Below are 17,154 nucleotides of genomic sequence, written 5' to 3' on the forward strand. Positions count from 1 at the left end.
TATAGGTCATACAGAGTAGTTTCACTGCCCTAAAAATCCTCTGTGCTCCTCCTTTTCGTCCCTTCCTCCACCCTAATTCCTGACAACCACTGATTATTTTACTTGCTCTGTGGTTTTACCTTTTCTAGAATGTCATAGTTGGAATCATGCAGTACATGGCTTTTTCTGACTGGTGCTCACTTAGAAATAAGCAACACATGTGTCCTTCACAACTTCTGAGAAGTGTTGAATTTATCTATTGTGTTCCTGCTCCTTCTTTCCCTGTAATTATTTTGCCTTCAGCATCTGTTCTTTCTTTTTCTTTTCTTTTTTGGGCCACACCCACAGCATATGGAAGTTCCCAGGCTAAGGGTCACATCAGAGCTGTAGCTGCCGACCTACACCATAGCCACAGCAGTGGCCAGATCTGAGCCACATCTGTGATCTACACCACAGCTCACAGCAATGCCAGATACTTAACCCACTGAGCGAGGCCAGGGATCAAACCCATATCCTCATGGCTACTAGTCAGGTTCCTTATTGCTGAGCCATGATGTGAACTCCAGCCTCTGTTATTTTTTCCTCTGAAGTCTTACCTACTTTTCCTTACCCTTGATCCTCGATGTCATCTTTTTTTCCTTTTTTTTTTTTTTTAATATTTTTAGGGCTACACCTGAAGTATGTGGAAATTCCTGGTCTAGGGGTCGAATCAGAGCTGCAGCTGCCAGAATATGCCACAGCTACAACGCCAGATCTGAGCCTCATCTGCGACCTACACTGCAGCTCACAGCAATGCCGGATCCTTTAACCCACTCAGCGAGGTCAGAGATCAAACCCGATTCCTCGTGGATACTTGTTGGGTTCTTAACCCAATGAGCCACAACAGGAATCCCCAAATGACATCATTCCGAATTCAGTTTACCAGCAGTGTCTTCCTTGTCTTCTGTATAGGTGTTACCTTCTGGCTGACCCACACAATCTGAGTTTCTAATTTCACAATCCTGATTCAGACACTGCTGTAGAATGTTCAGCCTCCTTTGTCCAGTTTCCAACAGCCAGGCACAAGTTGCAACCATAACCTGCTGTGCCACAGTGGGAACTCCTGACTTAGTATTCTTTTTTTTTTTTTTTTGTCTTTTGTCTTTTTTTGTCTGTTGTTGTTGTTGTTGCTGTTGTTGCTATTTCTTGGGCCGCTCCCGCGGCATATGGAGGTTCCCAGGCTAGGGGTTGAATCGGAGCTGTAGCCACCGGCCTACGCCAGAGCCACAGCAACGCGGGATCCGAGCCGCATCTGCAACCTACACCACAGCTCACGGCAACGCCGGATCGTTAACCCACTGAGCAAGGGCAGGGACCGAACCCGCGACCTCATGGTTCCTAGTCGGATTCGTTAACCACTGCGCCACGACGGGAACTCCTTAGTATTCTTAACACACCATTTCTACCATCGTATCAGGCTGCCAGGTGTCAAATGAAAACATTTCTGACCACAAGATCTACATCTTGAAGGTGGGCCAGAAAGAAGATTTGCATGTACAGCAATGCTAAAAACACATCTTACCTACCCCAAGATTTCTTTCCTTTCCTCCTCCTCATCCCCAGATACCATTTCACTTTTCTCGATGAGGCTGTTGTTCATTTGAAAAGTTCACATTATCAACACCACCAAAGGGGCACAGCAGAGTCTTGGGAAGGAGAACTGTGGTGGTTGTAGGTGGTATTGGGCATGGATAAGGACCTTGCCCAGGAGGGCAAGAAGTCTTTGTTTGGTACAAGGGAAACAGCCTTCTGAAAGTCAAAGGATGGCCAGAAATTGTAGTTCATATTTTGCCAAATGGAGCATCCTTATCTCCATGGCAAGTGTGGAGAGTGAAGCCTGGGAATCTGGGCAAAGGCTATGATATTACTAGATTTTGGTGGCTGCATGAATGAAAGGGCAAAGTGGCAGGTAAAGGCAGAATCTTGGAGGACCCAAGTAACAGTCTGAAGCTGGAAGCCTGCAGTACTCTTTGTTAGGGGCCCAGTATTTGCAGCAGATGGAAGAATCCCCTTTAGGACAATAACAAGGGTGCCAGTATCAATAGTACTGTGCATAGCAGTGCATCACATACCAGATATCATGTGGGGCTCACATACTGATTCATTTCCACTTCTAAGCAACCCATGTAAATTAAGTATTCTTATTCCTAGATTAACACCAAGAAAAATGAGCCTCAGGAGTTGCCAGATAGGAGTTCCTGTTGTGGCTTAGTGGGTTGAGAACTCAACTAGTACCTGTGAGGATGTGGGTTCAATTCCTGGCCTCAACTCGGTGGCTTAAGGATGCAGCATTGCTCTGAGCTGCAGTGAAGGTCACAGATGCACTCAGATCCCGCATTGCTGTGGCTGTGATGTAGGCTAGCAGCTACAACTCCGGTTCAACCCCAGTCTGGAAATTTTCATGTGTGGCATGCAGGTGTGGCCCTAAAAAAAAAAAGTCGCCAGTTGGTGGGGTCCACTTAAGTGACCCAATGTAGCCAAACACCCTGGGGGAAACTTAGCACTTGTTTTGGAGTGGTTAAAGAGACTTTTCTTCTCTGTTTGGCAGCCTGATATGATGGTAGAAATGATGTGTTAAGAATATTAAGTCAGGAGTTCCTGCTGTGGCACAGTAGGTTATGGTTCTGGCTTTTCCACAGCTGTGACGTAAGTCGCAGCTGCATCTCGGATTCGATTCCTGGTCCAGGAACTTCCATATGTCACAGGTGCTCCCCCAGCCCCCCCAAAAGAAAGAATATTAAGTCAGTGTTGGTGTTTGGGATCCCATTTCATGATCCAGCACCAGGAAATAGACAGGCTAAGATTGCAGATCATAAGATTGAGGTATTTCTCAATCTGTGCCCACATCACTTCATTCTTTAAGGCTAGCACTTTCAAATCTCTTTGCTCCATGTTCACATTGCCTTCTCTGTGCCTCTGCCTCCCGCTTATAAGGACACTGTGGTAACATTTGGGACCCACCCGATCTCCCCATGTCAAATCCTTAACACGTTTGTAAAGACACATTCTCCAAATAAGGTACCATATTCAGAAGTCCCAGCAAAGAGGATGGAGGTATCTTTGTTGGTGATTGATGGCTGTATACCTTCAGACCCCAATTTTTTTCTGGATTTCTCCTTTAATCTTCACCCTTCCCTGGTTATTTTATTCATGTGCTCCCTCTTTGGGAACCATTTCCCTTGGGTCATCTCTTCATTGTCTTTGCTGTTCTTTGTATTTTAGCACTGATTTCCTATTTGCTGAGCCATCCCCCTCTTTCACGTCATGCATGAAATCACAGTCCATGGAATGGAAACAAACCCAGAGATACCGCTCATACTTGGTGGTCTCCTTCATCCCACACTCCCTTCTCAAGCTTCTCCAGTAATTCAGGCATTTTGGATTTTTTTCAGACCAGAAGTCTGCGCTGGAACGGAAAGAGTCACCTTCCAAAGAGGATATTGCTATAGAAGGGCCCTCCCACCACTTGGAAGTAAAACACTGTGTACAGGAGGAGGGCCCCTGGTTGGTCGCATTAGAAATGCAGCATTCTAGGGAGCAACTAAGGGAGCATCAGAAGGACCCTCAGAGTCCAGTGGTACCCACCTCAGAAAGACTATTTGCTCAAGGGGGGTGTTATCTGAATTTAAGCATCCTACCTCCGACATTACCCGTAAGAACATATTTCCTTAAGTTCAACTCCCCGGTTAAAAAGTTGGAACAGAATTCAGTTTTCATTAATCGTCAGCAAGGCTGGGCTGATCTGAGGCCCTGTGAAGATTATCAACGTGCTATAGGCTTTTGTCAGAGAATTTACTTGAATAAACCTGCAAATGTTGAAATGGAAAATAAAAAACCTTATCTTTATACTGTCAGTAGTGACTCTTTCAGCTATGGTACCTCCCTTCGTTTTCTTCATACAATTTTTTCGGCAGAGAACAGTGATGATGGTAAGGACTATGGAAACATCATTAATCATAATTTGTCTCTGAATGAACATAAGCCCATGCCTTTTGGGGAAAGTCAGCATGAGTGTGACGAATGCCTTGCACAAACTGAGATAAATGACCTTGCAGAAGCACCATTCAGATGTGAGGAGGACTGCGATGCCTTCCATGTGGCCTTGTCTTTTACTGACTGTGGCATCATTCAGACCAGAAAGAAGCCATATGCTTGTAATCAGTGTGGAAAATCTTTCAGCTGTTGCTCCAAGCTTGTTGTACACCAGAGGACACACACTGGAGAAAAGCCCTATGAATGTACTCAGTGTGGAAAGTCTTTCAGCCAGAGCTATGACCTTGTTGTACACCAGAGGACACACACTGGAGAAAAGCCCTATGAATGTAAACAGTGTGGGAAATCCTTCACCCAGAGTTCCAAACTTCTTAGACATCAGCGAACTCACACTGGAGAAAAACCATATAAATGTCATGAATGTGGAAAATCTTTCAGGTGGAATTCTAACCTTATCGTACACCAAAGAATTCATACTGGAGAGAAACCATATGAATGTACTCATTGTGGAAAGTCCTTCAGCCAAAGTTCTGACTTTGTTGCACATAAAAGGACTCACACTGGAGAGAAACCCTATGAATGTAACCAGTGTGGAAAGTCTTTCATTCGAAGCACTCAGCTTATTAGGCATCTGAGAATTCACACTGGAGAGAAGCCATATAAATGCGGTCAGTGTGATAAAGCCTTCACTGGGAGCTCTCACCTTATTGAACATCAGAGAAGTCATACTGGAGAGAAGCCGTTCGAATGCAATCTTTGTGGGAAAGGCTTCACTGGGAGCTCTCACCTTCTTTCACATCAGAGAATTCATTCTGGAGAGAAACCATATGAATGTAATGACTGTGGGAAAGCTTTTCGGCAGCGATCTCAGCTTATTGTGCATCAGCGAACACATACTGGAGAGAAACCTTATGAATGCAGTCATTGTGGGAAAGCTTTCAGCCAGAGGTCTCCTCTCATTGTGCATCAGAGAACACATGTTGGAGAGAAGCCCTATCAGTGTAATATGTGTGTTAAAGCTTTCAGTCAGAGGTCACGCCTTACTGAACATCAGAGAACACATACTGGAGAAAAGCCCTATGAATGTATTGACTGTGGAAAAGCCTTCAGTGATCGATCAACTCTTACAAAACACGAGAGAACACATACTGGAGAAAAACCCTATGAATGTAGTCACTGTGAAAAGGCCTTTAGCCAGCGGTGTCAGCTTACTAGGCATCAGAGAATTCACACTGGAGAGAAACCCTATGAATGTAATGAAAGTGGGAAAGCTTTCAGTTATAGTACATCCCTTATTCAACATGAGAAAACCCATGGGAGAGAAACCCTGTGAATGGATGGAAAACTCACTGCCAGACTTTCTTTACTAGACAGACATCAGATGACCAAGGTATGGTTCTCAGAGTGTAGACTCATGACCACATTTATTACAATTGCTTGGAGTGTATATGTGTAAAATGCACACTACCAAACTTACCCTCATCTTACTAAATCAGAATCTCTAGCAGTTTAAAAAAAAAAAAGTGCAGTTTCTAAAAGTGCTTTATGTGTACACTAAAATTTATTTACCTCTGCCTTTTGCTGAGATGCTATGAATATAACCACATGAAAAACACCAGTCAGAGCTCTCAGCAGGAGTTAAAAAACTCAATGGAGTCGTATCCACTGGATAATCTTTTTAGTGCAAAAAGCTACCCAAACTCAATCAGACCCTGTCCCCTTAACATTCCTGGAAATGATGGCAGACTGAAAGCCCCACTCAGCATTGCATGAGGAAGGTGGTGTTTAAAGATGAAATTTGAAGCCAGACATGTTTACTGTAAACAAACAATTAAAAACACAAAATGGGGAGTTCCCATTATGGCTCAATAGAAATGGACCTAATAATTGTGAGGATGTGGGTTCGATCCCTGGCCTCCTTCAGGGTTTAAAGGATCTGGTGTTGCTGTGAGTTGTGGTGTAGGTTGCAAACGTGGCCCATATCTGGCATTTCTGTGGCTGTGGTTTTGGCATAGGCCAGCAGCTGTAGCTCCAATTCGACCCCTTGCTTAGAAACTTTGACGTGCTACAGGTGTGGCCCTAAAAAGAAAAAAATAAATAAATAAAAATAAAAGCAAAATGGGAGTTCTCTTGTGGCACAGCAGGTTAAGGATCAAGCATTTTCACTGCAGCAGCCTGGGTTTGATCCCTGACCTGGGAATTTTCATGTGCCTTGGGTGCAGCCAAAAAAATTATAAAAGATATTGCAAAAACATCTAGAAAGGATAATTTTGAAACTAAGAATGGAATATGATTGGGGAGTTGGGCACATGCCCAAGGCACAAAGAAGTTCCTGGGCCAGGAATCAAACCTGCAGCATGGCATTAACCAGCACCACAGCTGTGACAACACCAGCCCCTTAACCCACTGAGCCACCATGCAACTTGAATATTTTTTTAAGGAAAAGAAATGTTTGTTCTAATTTAAAAAGGGAAAGGTGAATTACAGGCTTAAAAGTAAACAAATTCTGGAGTTCCCCTCGTAGCTCAGTAGTTAACAAATCCGACTAGGAACCATGAGGTGGCGGGTTCGATCCCTGGCCTTGCTCAGTGGGTTACGGATCCAGCGTTGCCGTGAGTTGTGGTATAGGTTGCAGATGAGGCTCGGATCCCGTATTGCTGTGGTTGTGGCGTAGGCCGGCAGCTACAGCTCTGGTTAGACCCCTAGCCTGGGAACCTCCATATGCCGCGGGAAGCGGCCCCAGAAAAGGCAAAAAAGCAAAAAAAAAAGCAGAAACAAACAAATCACACACAAAAGTAAACAAATTCTTTGGAAAATAACATGCAGATTGTAGAAGACAATTGTAATCCATACGTGAAGCAAACCTTAGGAAGGAGTATTCATTTGACTCTGCTGTTAATACTTCCTGAAAGAGGCAGAGGACTCATGAAACTGGAACGAAAGGGTGAAATGTTTTGTTTGGTCCTTCACTAAACAGTGTTTGCATGGCTGTGAAATAAACAGTAGATACTGTTTGGGGCTTTGGTTTTTTTTGTTGTTGTTGATCCTTTTAGGGTTTTCTTAGGGCTGCATCCATGGCATATGGAGGTTCCCAGGTTAGGGGTTCAGTCAGGGCTGTGGCTGCTGACCTACGCCAGAGTCACAGCAACGAAGGATCCAAGCCGAGTCTGCAGCCTCCATCACAGATCACGGCAATGCCAGATCCTTAACCCATTGAACAAGGCCAGGGATCAAACCTGCATCCTCATGGATGCTAGTCGGGTTCGCTAACTGCCGAGCCACAACAGGAACTCCTTTTTTTTTTAATTTTAGGAAGAACCCTGGAGCTGTGACACTAGGGTTTCATAATGGCAGCAGAATGCAGTGCCATTGTTCCCAGTCCTGTTACCAATAGTATTGATACAGACTGCAGCTCTTGCAGAGTAGAGGGGGAAGAAAAGTAGAAGGGAGGTCAGAGCTGCAGCTGCCGGCCACGGCCACAGCCACAGCCACAGCGCCACCGCTCACGCAATGCCAGATCCTCATCCCACTGAGTGGGACCAGAGATTGAACCCGAGCCCTCAGAGAGTCAGGTTCTTAACCCACTGAGCCACAAGAGGAACTCCCAGTGTACCTGTATTCTCGTCTTAGGAAGTGGGGTTTTTAATAGAGTACATCAGATTACTTAGGAGATGCTAAACGGTCATGTCTCAAAAACTGGAAGCAAGTAGAGGCGCAACAGTGTGAGTCAAATCTAAGCTTATCAGCAGGTCCCGTTGTAGTGGAAACAAATCTGACTAGAATCCATGAGGACGCAGGTTCCATCCCTGGCATTGCTCAGTGGGTTAAGGATCTGGCATTGCAGACTCAGCTCAGATCTAGCGTGGCTGTGGCTGTGGTGTGGGCCAGCAGCTACAGGTCCAATTCGATCCCTAGTTTGGGAACCTAGCTCTAAAAAGAAAGCAAACAAACAAACAAAACTCCGTATCAGAGCAGGCAGTCAGTAAAGTACATAGACCGTGAAAGATCAGAATTACAGAGGCGACCTCCGGAAGAGCCAGCAATGATTAAAGGTGGCTGCTGGGGTCTGTGACGATGGGGTGAAGTGGGTCAGAAGACAGCTGTTTCCCATTTTAAACCTTCTGTAGTACTTCATATTCTGCTACACTGCTCGTTTGGGTAACCAGTTATTGCAAACGTGAACCTGTAGGTGAGCAAAACTACATGAGGACACCTGCAGTTGATTGGTGGGATTATGAACAGGTTTCCTTTGGGTTCCGTGTCGCTGTGATCGTAAGTCGATTGAAGAAGCAAGACCTTAAAGAAAAGATGTCCGTCTTCTCCTGGGCCGGAGTTGACTCCATTAGAGCAGGAAGGCTCCTTGGCTTCTTAGAAGTCCCTGGAATTAAAGGAGATGAATTAGTCTTTCAAGGCTCTGAGGTTCAATTTTCCAGAAGCCTTATCACCTCCTCGTCAGGAGGCCCCAGAAAGTGGGGGCTGGGAGAGAGGCTGATATCCTGGGCCAGCCGGGTGGAATCCCTTCTGAGGGACTTTTCATAAGCACAGGTACTGAGTGTGCTCCCCCAGGGTCACCGGGCAGCTACCTGATACTTTCCTTGAGACCCGTGAACTAACAGCCCTATGATTCACGTGAGACCCGGGGTTGAAATCGGAAATACCTTCCTAGTGCAACCTGCACAGAACAGGATCTGCTTCCTGGTCAGGCAGTTGGTCCTGCAAGCTTGTCGATTTTGGGAGACACTGAGGCCTGGGAGAAGGACTTGCCTAACAGACGACTGTTTGTTCTTCTTGAGCAAACATCTGAGAGATGTTTCCATTTGCCAGGTCTTGAGAGTGGCCTCATGCACTGAAGGCATGTCTTAGAGATGTGAGTTTGGAAGATGGTGTGTGGTGGCCTCAAGTCCCTTCTTTCCAAACGGGGCACCCCTCAGGGGCTTAGGGGTCACGGGCTCCCAGAGAGTGCGGATGCCTGAGGGCACATGGGGGGCTGCAGCTGCTGTGTATGCCCTCAGTGCCTCAGGCCCTGCTCGGGGAGAGCTGCCCTTTCATAAAGCGAACTCCCGAGGCCCTTAAGGGCCCAAGCAGTGGGCTCCTTTGAAATGGGACCCTGAGACCTTTCCAGCCAAATCATCCTCACACCCAGAGGCCACTGGTTCCAAATCAGAATATGCATAAGACCCACCTGAAGGGAAGTGCTAGAATCTCGGACTCCTGGACCCATCCCAACATGTGAAGAGTAGTCTCAAACGTGTGCATCCAGATGGCTGTTTCCTCTTGGTTTCACTTAAATTTATAGTTTGTTGTTGTTGTTGTTGTTGTTGTTGTTTTTCTGGCTGTGCCTGGCATTGTGGAAGTTTCCGGGCCAGGGATCAAATCTTTGCCACATCAGCGACAGTGCTGGATCCTTAACCTGCCGTGCCACTAGGGAATTCCACTCCTAAATATATTTTTGATAAAAGCAGCGGTGGAACTCTTGGGGGTCCACAAGACCACGTCCACATCCAGAGATTTCCTGGAATAACTCATGGGCTCAGCATATAGTTGTATTCGTGGCCGAGAGTGTCGGCAAGGGAGTAGCATGAGGGATGGATCATAAGCGAAAAGGCCGGCAAAATCTCCCTGATGTCCCTGTGCAGGCTTCCAGCACCTTCCCTCTCCTGAGGGGCTCACACAAAGCACACGAGAGACCAGGCAAAAAGGCACCTTCTGCCAGCATGCACCACATCCCAGGCTCCCAGGCGCTTGGAGTAGATCACACATATTTCCACAGTCCAGGCACAGGGACACAGCCTTGTCAGTTAAAGTACAGACAGCACTAAAAGCCCAGTTCCCGCAGGCCAGCCAAGGGCCAGCCTTGCCCACAGGACCTCCTAAAACTCTCAGCCTCAGACCTGCTGTGTGCACCCTTTGGCCCAAGCTTTCCTGCATGGATACAGCTTGCAGAATTTACAGAACCTGTTCCTTTAAACTTTACACTGCTGCTCTGTCTACACATGTGAGTGAAGCTGACGGTTCATCCAGATCCTGCTTGGGATCGGTTTTCAGGAACATCATTCCACAGGCCCTGCCGTGATTCCACCTTGCAGACTTGAATCCCAAGCCCTACTCGAGGCTTCGCTTAAATGCCGCAATGTCTTGATAAGACAACAAAAAAAGAGTGCATTTATTTTTTTGTCCTGTAAACACCCTGTACACAAGATACAAATTTAAATGTTGAGCCTTCTTCATAAAGTCTGGATCAAGCTTACCAGGTGGAATTTTACTTACTGTGCAGGTGTTCTGTGCCACGATATTTCCTGACGACCGTAAGCAGAATAGCAGAATGCTCTTGACCTCGGATGATTCAGATCCACTAATGGCGTGTATGTTTGCCTTCTGGAGACCATGGAAGCTCTGATTTTCTTTGGACACGATCAGCTCTTAAAATCTTAGCTCTTTAGACGGGACGCTAAGGCTGTATGAATTTTGTCAGTTGGCCATCAAACAGTGTGCTCTGTGTATCTGCTATTACCCAGGGATTCTTTATGCTATGATCTAATTCTCATCAGAAATCTAACTGATGTAGGAGCCTTTGTGTCTATGTTTAGGTCTCTTCTGCTTTCAGGTTGTGTAGTCTGTTTTCGTAGTCTGTCCTGCTCACTCTCCATGTAAACGTCACAGCTTCATCTTAAAGATTCCCCACCCACTGTGCTCTTTTTTTGACCTTGAAGTTCTCAGAGCAGAAGTCCCAGGGAACTTGAAGTCCCACGGAGACCACCGTCTTCTCAGCAGCTGGCACTTTCTCTGTCCCCGGCCCTCAAGCAGGCTGGGCTGAGTCGTTGCAGATCCCGCGGAGAGGCGCTCAGCCGAGCCGTGCATGTGATCGCTGCTGTGGGGTCCAAGGGAGTTGAGACCAGAAGCCTCTGGTGGGAGGCTGGGGGCCAGCAACAGTCAAAACAGCAGCTTCTCCATCCAGAGAGGTTGTGAGGACCTGGACACCACCCCCTGCCCGCCCACCCCGCTGCCAGCCCAGTGCCCAGTGAGTGCGAACAGATTGAAGCCACTGAGAGTGGGGCTCGCTTGTTACCCCAGGAGAACCTAGTCCATCCTGATGGATACCATCCGACATAAAATAGACTGTATTTAAAATATGTCTAGGAGTTCCCATCGTGGCGCAGTGATTAACGAATCCGACTAGGAACCAAGAGGTTGAGGGTTTGATCCCTGGCCTTGCTCAGGGTTAAGGATCCGGCGTTGCCGTGAGCTGTGGTGTAGGTCACAGACGCGGCTCGGATCCCACGTTGCTGTGGCTCTGGCATAGGCTAGTGGCTGTAGCTCCAATTAAACCCCTAGCCTGGGAACCTCCATATGCTTCGGGAGCCACCCTAGAAAAGGCAAAAAAAAAAAAACAAACCCTAACAATCCCCGACACACACAAATGTAAGTTTATGAGGGTCAGTCAGGATTTTGTCTTCTTTACTGCCAAACAGTTCCTAGTACATAACAGCTTTCTTTGTTCACTGAAGAAATGCTGGATAGCAGGCTTTTTTTTTTTTTTTTTTTTTTGCCTTTTTGCCTTTTTGTCTTTTTAGAGCTGCACCTGCAGCGTATGGAGGTTCCCAGGCTAGGGGTTGAATCAGAGCTGTAGCTGCTGGCCTCTGCCACAACCACAGCAACTCAGGATCCCAGCCATGTCTGCGACCTACACCACAGCTCACAGCAATGTGGGATCCTTAACCCACTGAGCAAGGCCAGGGATCAAACCCACATTCTCATGGATCCTAGTTGGGTTCATTAACCACCCAGCCATGATGGGAACTCCAATAACAGGCTTATTTACTTATTTTTTTTTAACTTGAGCACTAGCAGGATGATGAGGAAAATAGGACCTGGAAAAGAATCTGAAAAAGAATGTAGGTACATGTGGCACTTCGTGGTACACCTGAGCTAACACTGCCTTGTAAATTAAGTGTACTTCAATTGAAAAAATGGTTTTAGGAATTCCTGTTGTGGCAAGCAGTAACAACCCCTACTAGTATCCATGAGGACACAGGTTCGATCCTTGGCCTCGTTTAGTGAGCTGTGCTGTGGGTTGCAGATGCAGCTTGCATCCCATGTTGCTGTGGCTGTGGTGTGGGCTGGCAGCTCCAGTTCAACCCCTAGCCTGGGAATTTTCATATGCCAAAAGTGTGGCCCTATAAAAAGCAAAAAAAAAAAAAAAATTATTTTTTTTATTTGTATGTGTGGTTGATAGAATTTTATTGGTTATGGAAAAGCAAATCTTTTTTATTTTTATTACTCAATGAATTTATTTCATTTATAGTTGTACAATGATCATCACAATCCAGTGATGATTGTTATAGGTCTTCCATCCCACAACCCCAGCGCATTCCCCCTACCCCCCGAACTGTCTCCTTTGGAAAACATAAGTTGTTCAAAGTCTGTGAGTCAGTATCTGTTCTGCAAAGAAGTTCACGTGTCCTTTTTTCAGATTCCGCATGTCAGTGATAGCATTTGATGTTGGTGTCTCATTGTCTGACTGACTTCACTTAGCATAATTTCTAGGTCCATCCATGTTGCTGCAAATGCTGTTATTTCGTTCCTTTTAACGGCCGAGTAATATTGCATTGTGTCTATGTACCACGTCTTCTGGATCCACTCCTCTGTTGATGAACATTTAGGTTGCTTCCATGTCTTAGCTATTGAAAATAGTGCTGCAGTGAACATCGGAGTACATGTGTCTTTGTGAGTTGTGGTTTTCTCTGGATAGATGCCCAGGAGTGGGATTGCTGGATCAAATGGGAGTTCTATTTTGAGTTTTCTGAGGAATCTCCAGACTGTTTTCTACAGTGGTTGCACCAATTGACAATCCCACCAACAGTGTACTAGGGTTCCTTTTTCTCCACACCCTCTCCAGCACTTATTTATTGTTTGTCGGGTTAAGAACCCGACTAGCATCCATGAGGATTCAGGTTCGATCCCTGGCCTCACTCAGTGGGTTAAGGATCCAGCATTGCCGTGAGCTGTGGTGTAGCTCACAGACTCAGCTCGGATCGTGTGTTGCTGCGGCTGCAGGGTAGGCCAGCAGCTGCAGCTCCGATTGGCCCCCTATCCTGGGAACTTTCCATATACAAAAAAAAAAAAAAAAAATTTGTATAAATGGCTGACAAAATATTTTCCTGATTGTGTGTAATGAGAGAGAGAGAAGGAAAGAGGAAATGTGGCAAAATATTACTGTCGGTGAACTTGCAACTAATGTTTCTGTTGAAATCTCTCTGAAATTTTTCCAAATAAAAAGGTGGGAGTTCCTGTCGTGGTTTAGCGGAAACGAATCCAACTAGGAACCATGAGGTTTCAGGTTCGATCCCTGGCCTCACTCAATGGGTTAAGGATCTGGCGTTGCTGTGAGCTGTGGTGTAGGTTGCAGACACGGCTCAGATCCTGCGTTGCTATGGCTGTGGTGTAGGCCGGCAGCTACAGCTCCGATTCGACCCCTAGCCTGGGAACCTTCATATGCCGCAGGTGCAGCCCTAAAAAGATAAAAACAAAAAACCAATAAGCAAAAAAACAAAAAGGTGTATGAAATAGGAACAGGTGTTATGTATCACGTGTTATATATCTATTCGCAAGCGCATTCACATCAGCCGCTCCGTGCGAGTAGCGTGTGTTGTACATCTAGCACTGATTCTGTGCCGGACTCGCATTAACTATTTCACATTTACCATCAGTTTCTTTCCTTCTCATCACAGGCCTCTGAGGGAGCCAACATTATTTTACAGGTGAGGTATCTGAGTCTTAGAGAGGTACGGAGACTTTCTTAAGATCACTTAGCTAGCCGGGTAGGCATCTGGGTTTTTTGGTGTTTGGCCTCCCGGAGCATGTAGACGTTCCCAGGCCAGGGATGGAACCTGCGCCACAGCAGTGACCGTGCTACAGGCAATCGCAATAGCAGATCCTTAACCGCTAGGCCACGATGGAACCCTAGGAAACTGTTTTATTCTTTGCAGATCTCTTTAACGTTTGGCCTGCCTGAAGGCAGCTGGAGTATCATAACCACTTATGCCTCTGAGAATTGCACAACTCTCAGCAAATAAGAACTCTGTCCAAAACTTTGTGCTAAGATATGACCACACACTTACATGGCTTCTAGAAGCATAAGACTGTGTCTCTATGGAGATCCTAGCCTCCGGTCAAAATGCTTTCTTGAGAAACGCTGCCAGGAATTTGCAGTTTGCTCTAGCCAACACCTGAGGGCCCCTTTTTTTTTTTTTTTTTTTTTTTTTTTTTTTTTTTTTGCCATTTCTAGGGCCGCTCCTGCGGCTTAGGGAGGTTCCCAGGCTAGGGGTCGAATCGGAGCTGTAGCCATCGGCCTACACCAGAGCTACAGCAACTCGGGATCTGAGCCGCGTCTGCCACCTACACCACAGCTCACTGCAATGCCAGATCCTCAAACCACTGAGCAAGGGCAGGGATCGAACCCGCAACCTCATGGTTCCTAGTCGGATTCGTTAACCACTGAGCCACGACGGGAACTCCTGAGGGCCCTTTCTTAGAGCCCTGACTAAAAAGGGTTTACAATTGTGAATCCTTTCTCTGCCCCTTTGAGATGTCTTTGTATTTCCTTCAACTCAGAAGTGTCTTTCTCAGGGACTTGAAAGCCATTCCTTTGAAATGCAGTCATCAGAAAAGGTTGGGCCTCTGTCTCCAGTCTCTGTGGGAGGATAGAACCCTAACTTACCCCAACCCTAATTCCTAACTGGGCATGTCCAGCAGCAGACACAGATGGCCCCATCACATTTACAGCGACCCACGCTTTGTCGTTTCTCACGCGCTCCCCCCTTCTGATTCCCTCATTCTCCCTTCAAAACAACCAGTTGGGCACATCTTCAAATGGAGCTTATCTCTTTCCCCTACATCAGCAGTTACTGCATAAAATCTGTTTTCGCCAAGATACTGATGTCTGACTCTTTTTAACACCTTCAATCTGTTACTCATCAAGAAGCCTCTGAAAAACTCTACATTTGTGAGAAAATGGGAGTCGGGGAAAAAAGCATTATTATGAACTTAGTTTAGAACTCACTGACTCAGAGTTCCCGTCATGGTGCAGTGGTTAACGTATCCGACTAGGAACCATGACGTTGCAGGTTCGATCCCTGGCCTTGATCAGTGGGTTAAGGATCTGGCGTTGCCATGAGCTGTGGTGTGGGTCGCAGAGGCGGCTCAGATCCTGCAATGCTGTGGCTCTGGCCTAGGAATAGGCCCCTAGCCCGGGCACCTCCATATGCCGTGGGAGCGGCTCAAGAAAATACAAAAACAAAAACAAAAAAATCTCACTGACTCATAGAAAGGGTTTCAGGAATCCCATGGTGTGTCCACAGCACACACTTTGAGAACTACTGCAATAGATAAAACTCTGTAGTATAAGCAAGGAGAAAACAAAACTACTAGAAAAGAAACAATTAAAATAATAGGGGTAGTTCCTGTTGTGGCTCAGTGGTAACGAACCTGACTACTATCTATGAGGATGCAGGTTCGATCCCTGGCCCTGCTCCATGGGTTAAGGATCAGGTGTTACTGTGAGCTGTGTGTGGTGTAGGTTGAAGACTCAGCTCAGATCCCATATTGCTGTGGCTGTGGCACAGGCAGCAGCTGTAGCTCCGACTTGACCCCTAGCCTAGGAACCTCCATATGCTGCAGGTGCAGCCATAAAAAGCAAATAAATAAATACATAAACAAAATAATGGGGAAACAGCATGCAGACTGGTGCATGCAGAATCATCAAGATTCAGCACAGTTATGACTGGGGCAAATGAGCCCATTGGCTTGATTCTAAAATAAATACAAGAGGTGTTCCCAGGGAGAAGATACAGACCCAACACTCACCACTTCACCCTCTGGAGCCCTTCTGCTGAGAGAAAGGCAATAGACCCTTCCAGACCTCTCTGCCTATAGAGAAAGGGACTCTGCCAGGAAAGTTTGTTGGGCTCCCAATAGTGGTCAGATTCTGTTTCCTGGAGTCTGCCAGATCTGTGGTTCCCACAGCCACCTGCTCTGGTGACTGTGCCTTACACATCCACCTCCTGGTTGGGCAGACCCTGTGGGGTTGGGCCCTGGGTGGGGTGGCAGGGGTGATGCCCAGCAGGGAGAAGAGCCGGTCGCTGGACTGGAGTGGGGCGATACTGGGGCAGAAAGAGAGAACAGGGATGGAAGAGGGTGTGGAAATCGCGGCCCCTTGGAAGCCAGATGCCCAGTGTCCACAGTGACTGTGATCGTTCACCCCTTTGTAGTGTTTGTGGTTTATTGTGTGTCTACAGCAGCAGCCCCATGGGGGCAGGTGAGTATCTCTATTCCTTGCTTTGCTGTGCCTGGTTCCTAGCATACAGCAAATGGTCAAGTAAATATTTGTACTGGTTCAACTGCCTGTGATGAACATCTGCTTTTCCTTCTTTCCTAATAACCTTTTTTTTTTTTGGTCACATCCATGGCATGCAGAAGTTCCTGTGCCAGGATCCAGCCTGTGCCACATCAGCGACCCAAGCCACTGACAACAAAGGATCCTTAACTCACTGAGCCACCAGGGAACTCCAAATAAACCTTTTTTTTTTTTTTTGGTCTTTTTAGGGCCGCACCTGTGGCACATGCAAGTTCCTAGGCCAAGGGTCGAGTGGGAGCTGGAATTGCCCTATTACACCAGGGCCACAACCACAACACAGGGAGATTCAAGTGGCATATGAGACCTAGTTGGGGCAACCCAGGGTCTTTAACCCACTGAGGGAGGCCAGAGGTGGAAACTGCAACCTCGTGGTTCCTAGTAGGATTCATTTCTGCTGCAGCATGAAGGGGAACTCCCAAATAACTTTTTTTTTTTGCTTTTTAGGGCTGCACCTGCAGCATATAGAGGTTCCCAGGCTAGGGGTCCAATCGAAGCTGACAGCCTACACCACAGCAACTGCAACACAGGATCGGAGCCACGTCTGTGTGACCTACACCACAGCTCACGGCAATTCCGGATCCTCAACCCACTGAGCGACTCCAGGGATAGAACCGGCAACCTCATGGTTCCTAGTCGGATTCCTTGCTGTTGCACCACTAAGGGGACTCCTCAAATCAACTTTTTAATAGACTCCAACAGACCCACAGAAATGACCCATTGCAAAGGGAACA

At 46.7% G+C, this 17,154-nt stretch overlaps 1 protein-coding gene across 1 annotated transcript in view; it reads left to right on the forward strand.

The window, feature by feature from the left end:
- The window catches only part of LOC100518738 (neurotrophin receptor-interacting factor homolog), a 49,301-nt gene extending 43,425 nt beyond the window's left edge, over window positions 1–5,876 (forward strand). The window contains 2 exon segments of the mRNA XM_013998887.2: window positions 4,151–5,325; window positions 5,327–5,876. Coding sequence (XP_013854341.2) covers window positions 4,151–5,325; window positions 5,327–5,381 — 1,230 coding nt within the window. The 3' untranslated portion in view covers window positions 5,382–5,876.

Source organism: Sus scrofa, chromosome 6 (genome assembly GCF_000003025.6).
Source record: "Sus scrofa isolate TJ Tabasco breed Duroc chromosome 6, Sscrofa11.1, whole genome shotgun sequence".
Lineage (NCBI taxonomy): Eukaryota > Metazoa > Chordata > Mammalia > Artiodactyla > Suidae > Sus > Sus scrofa.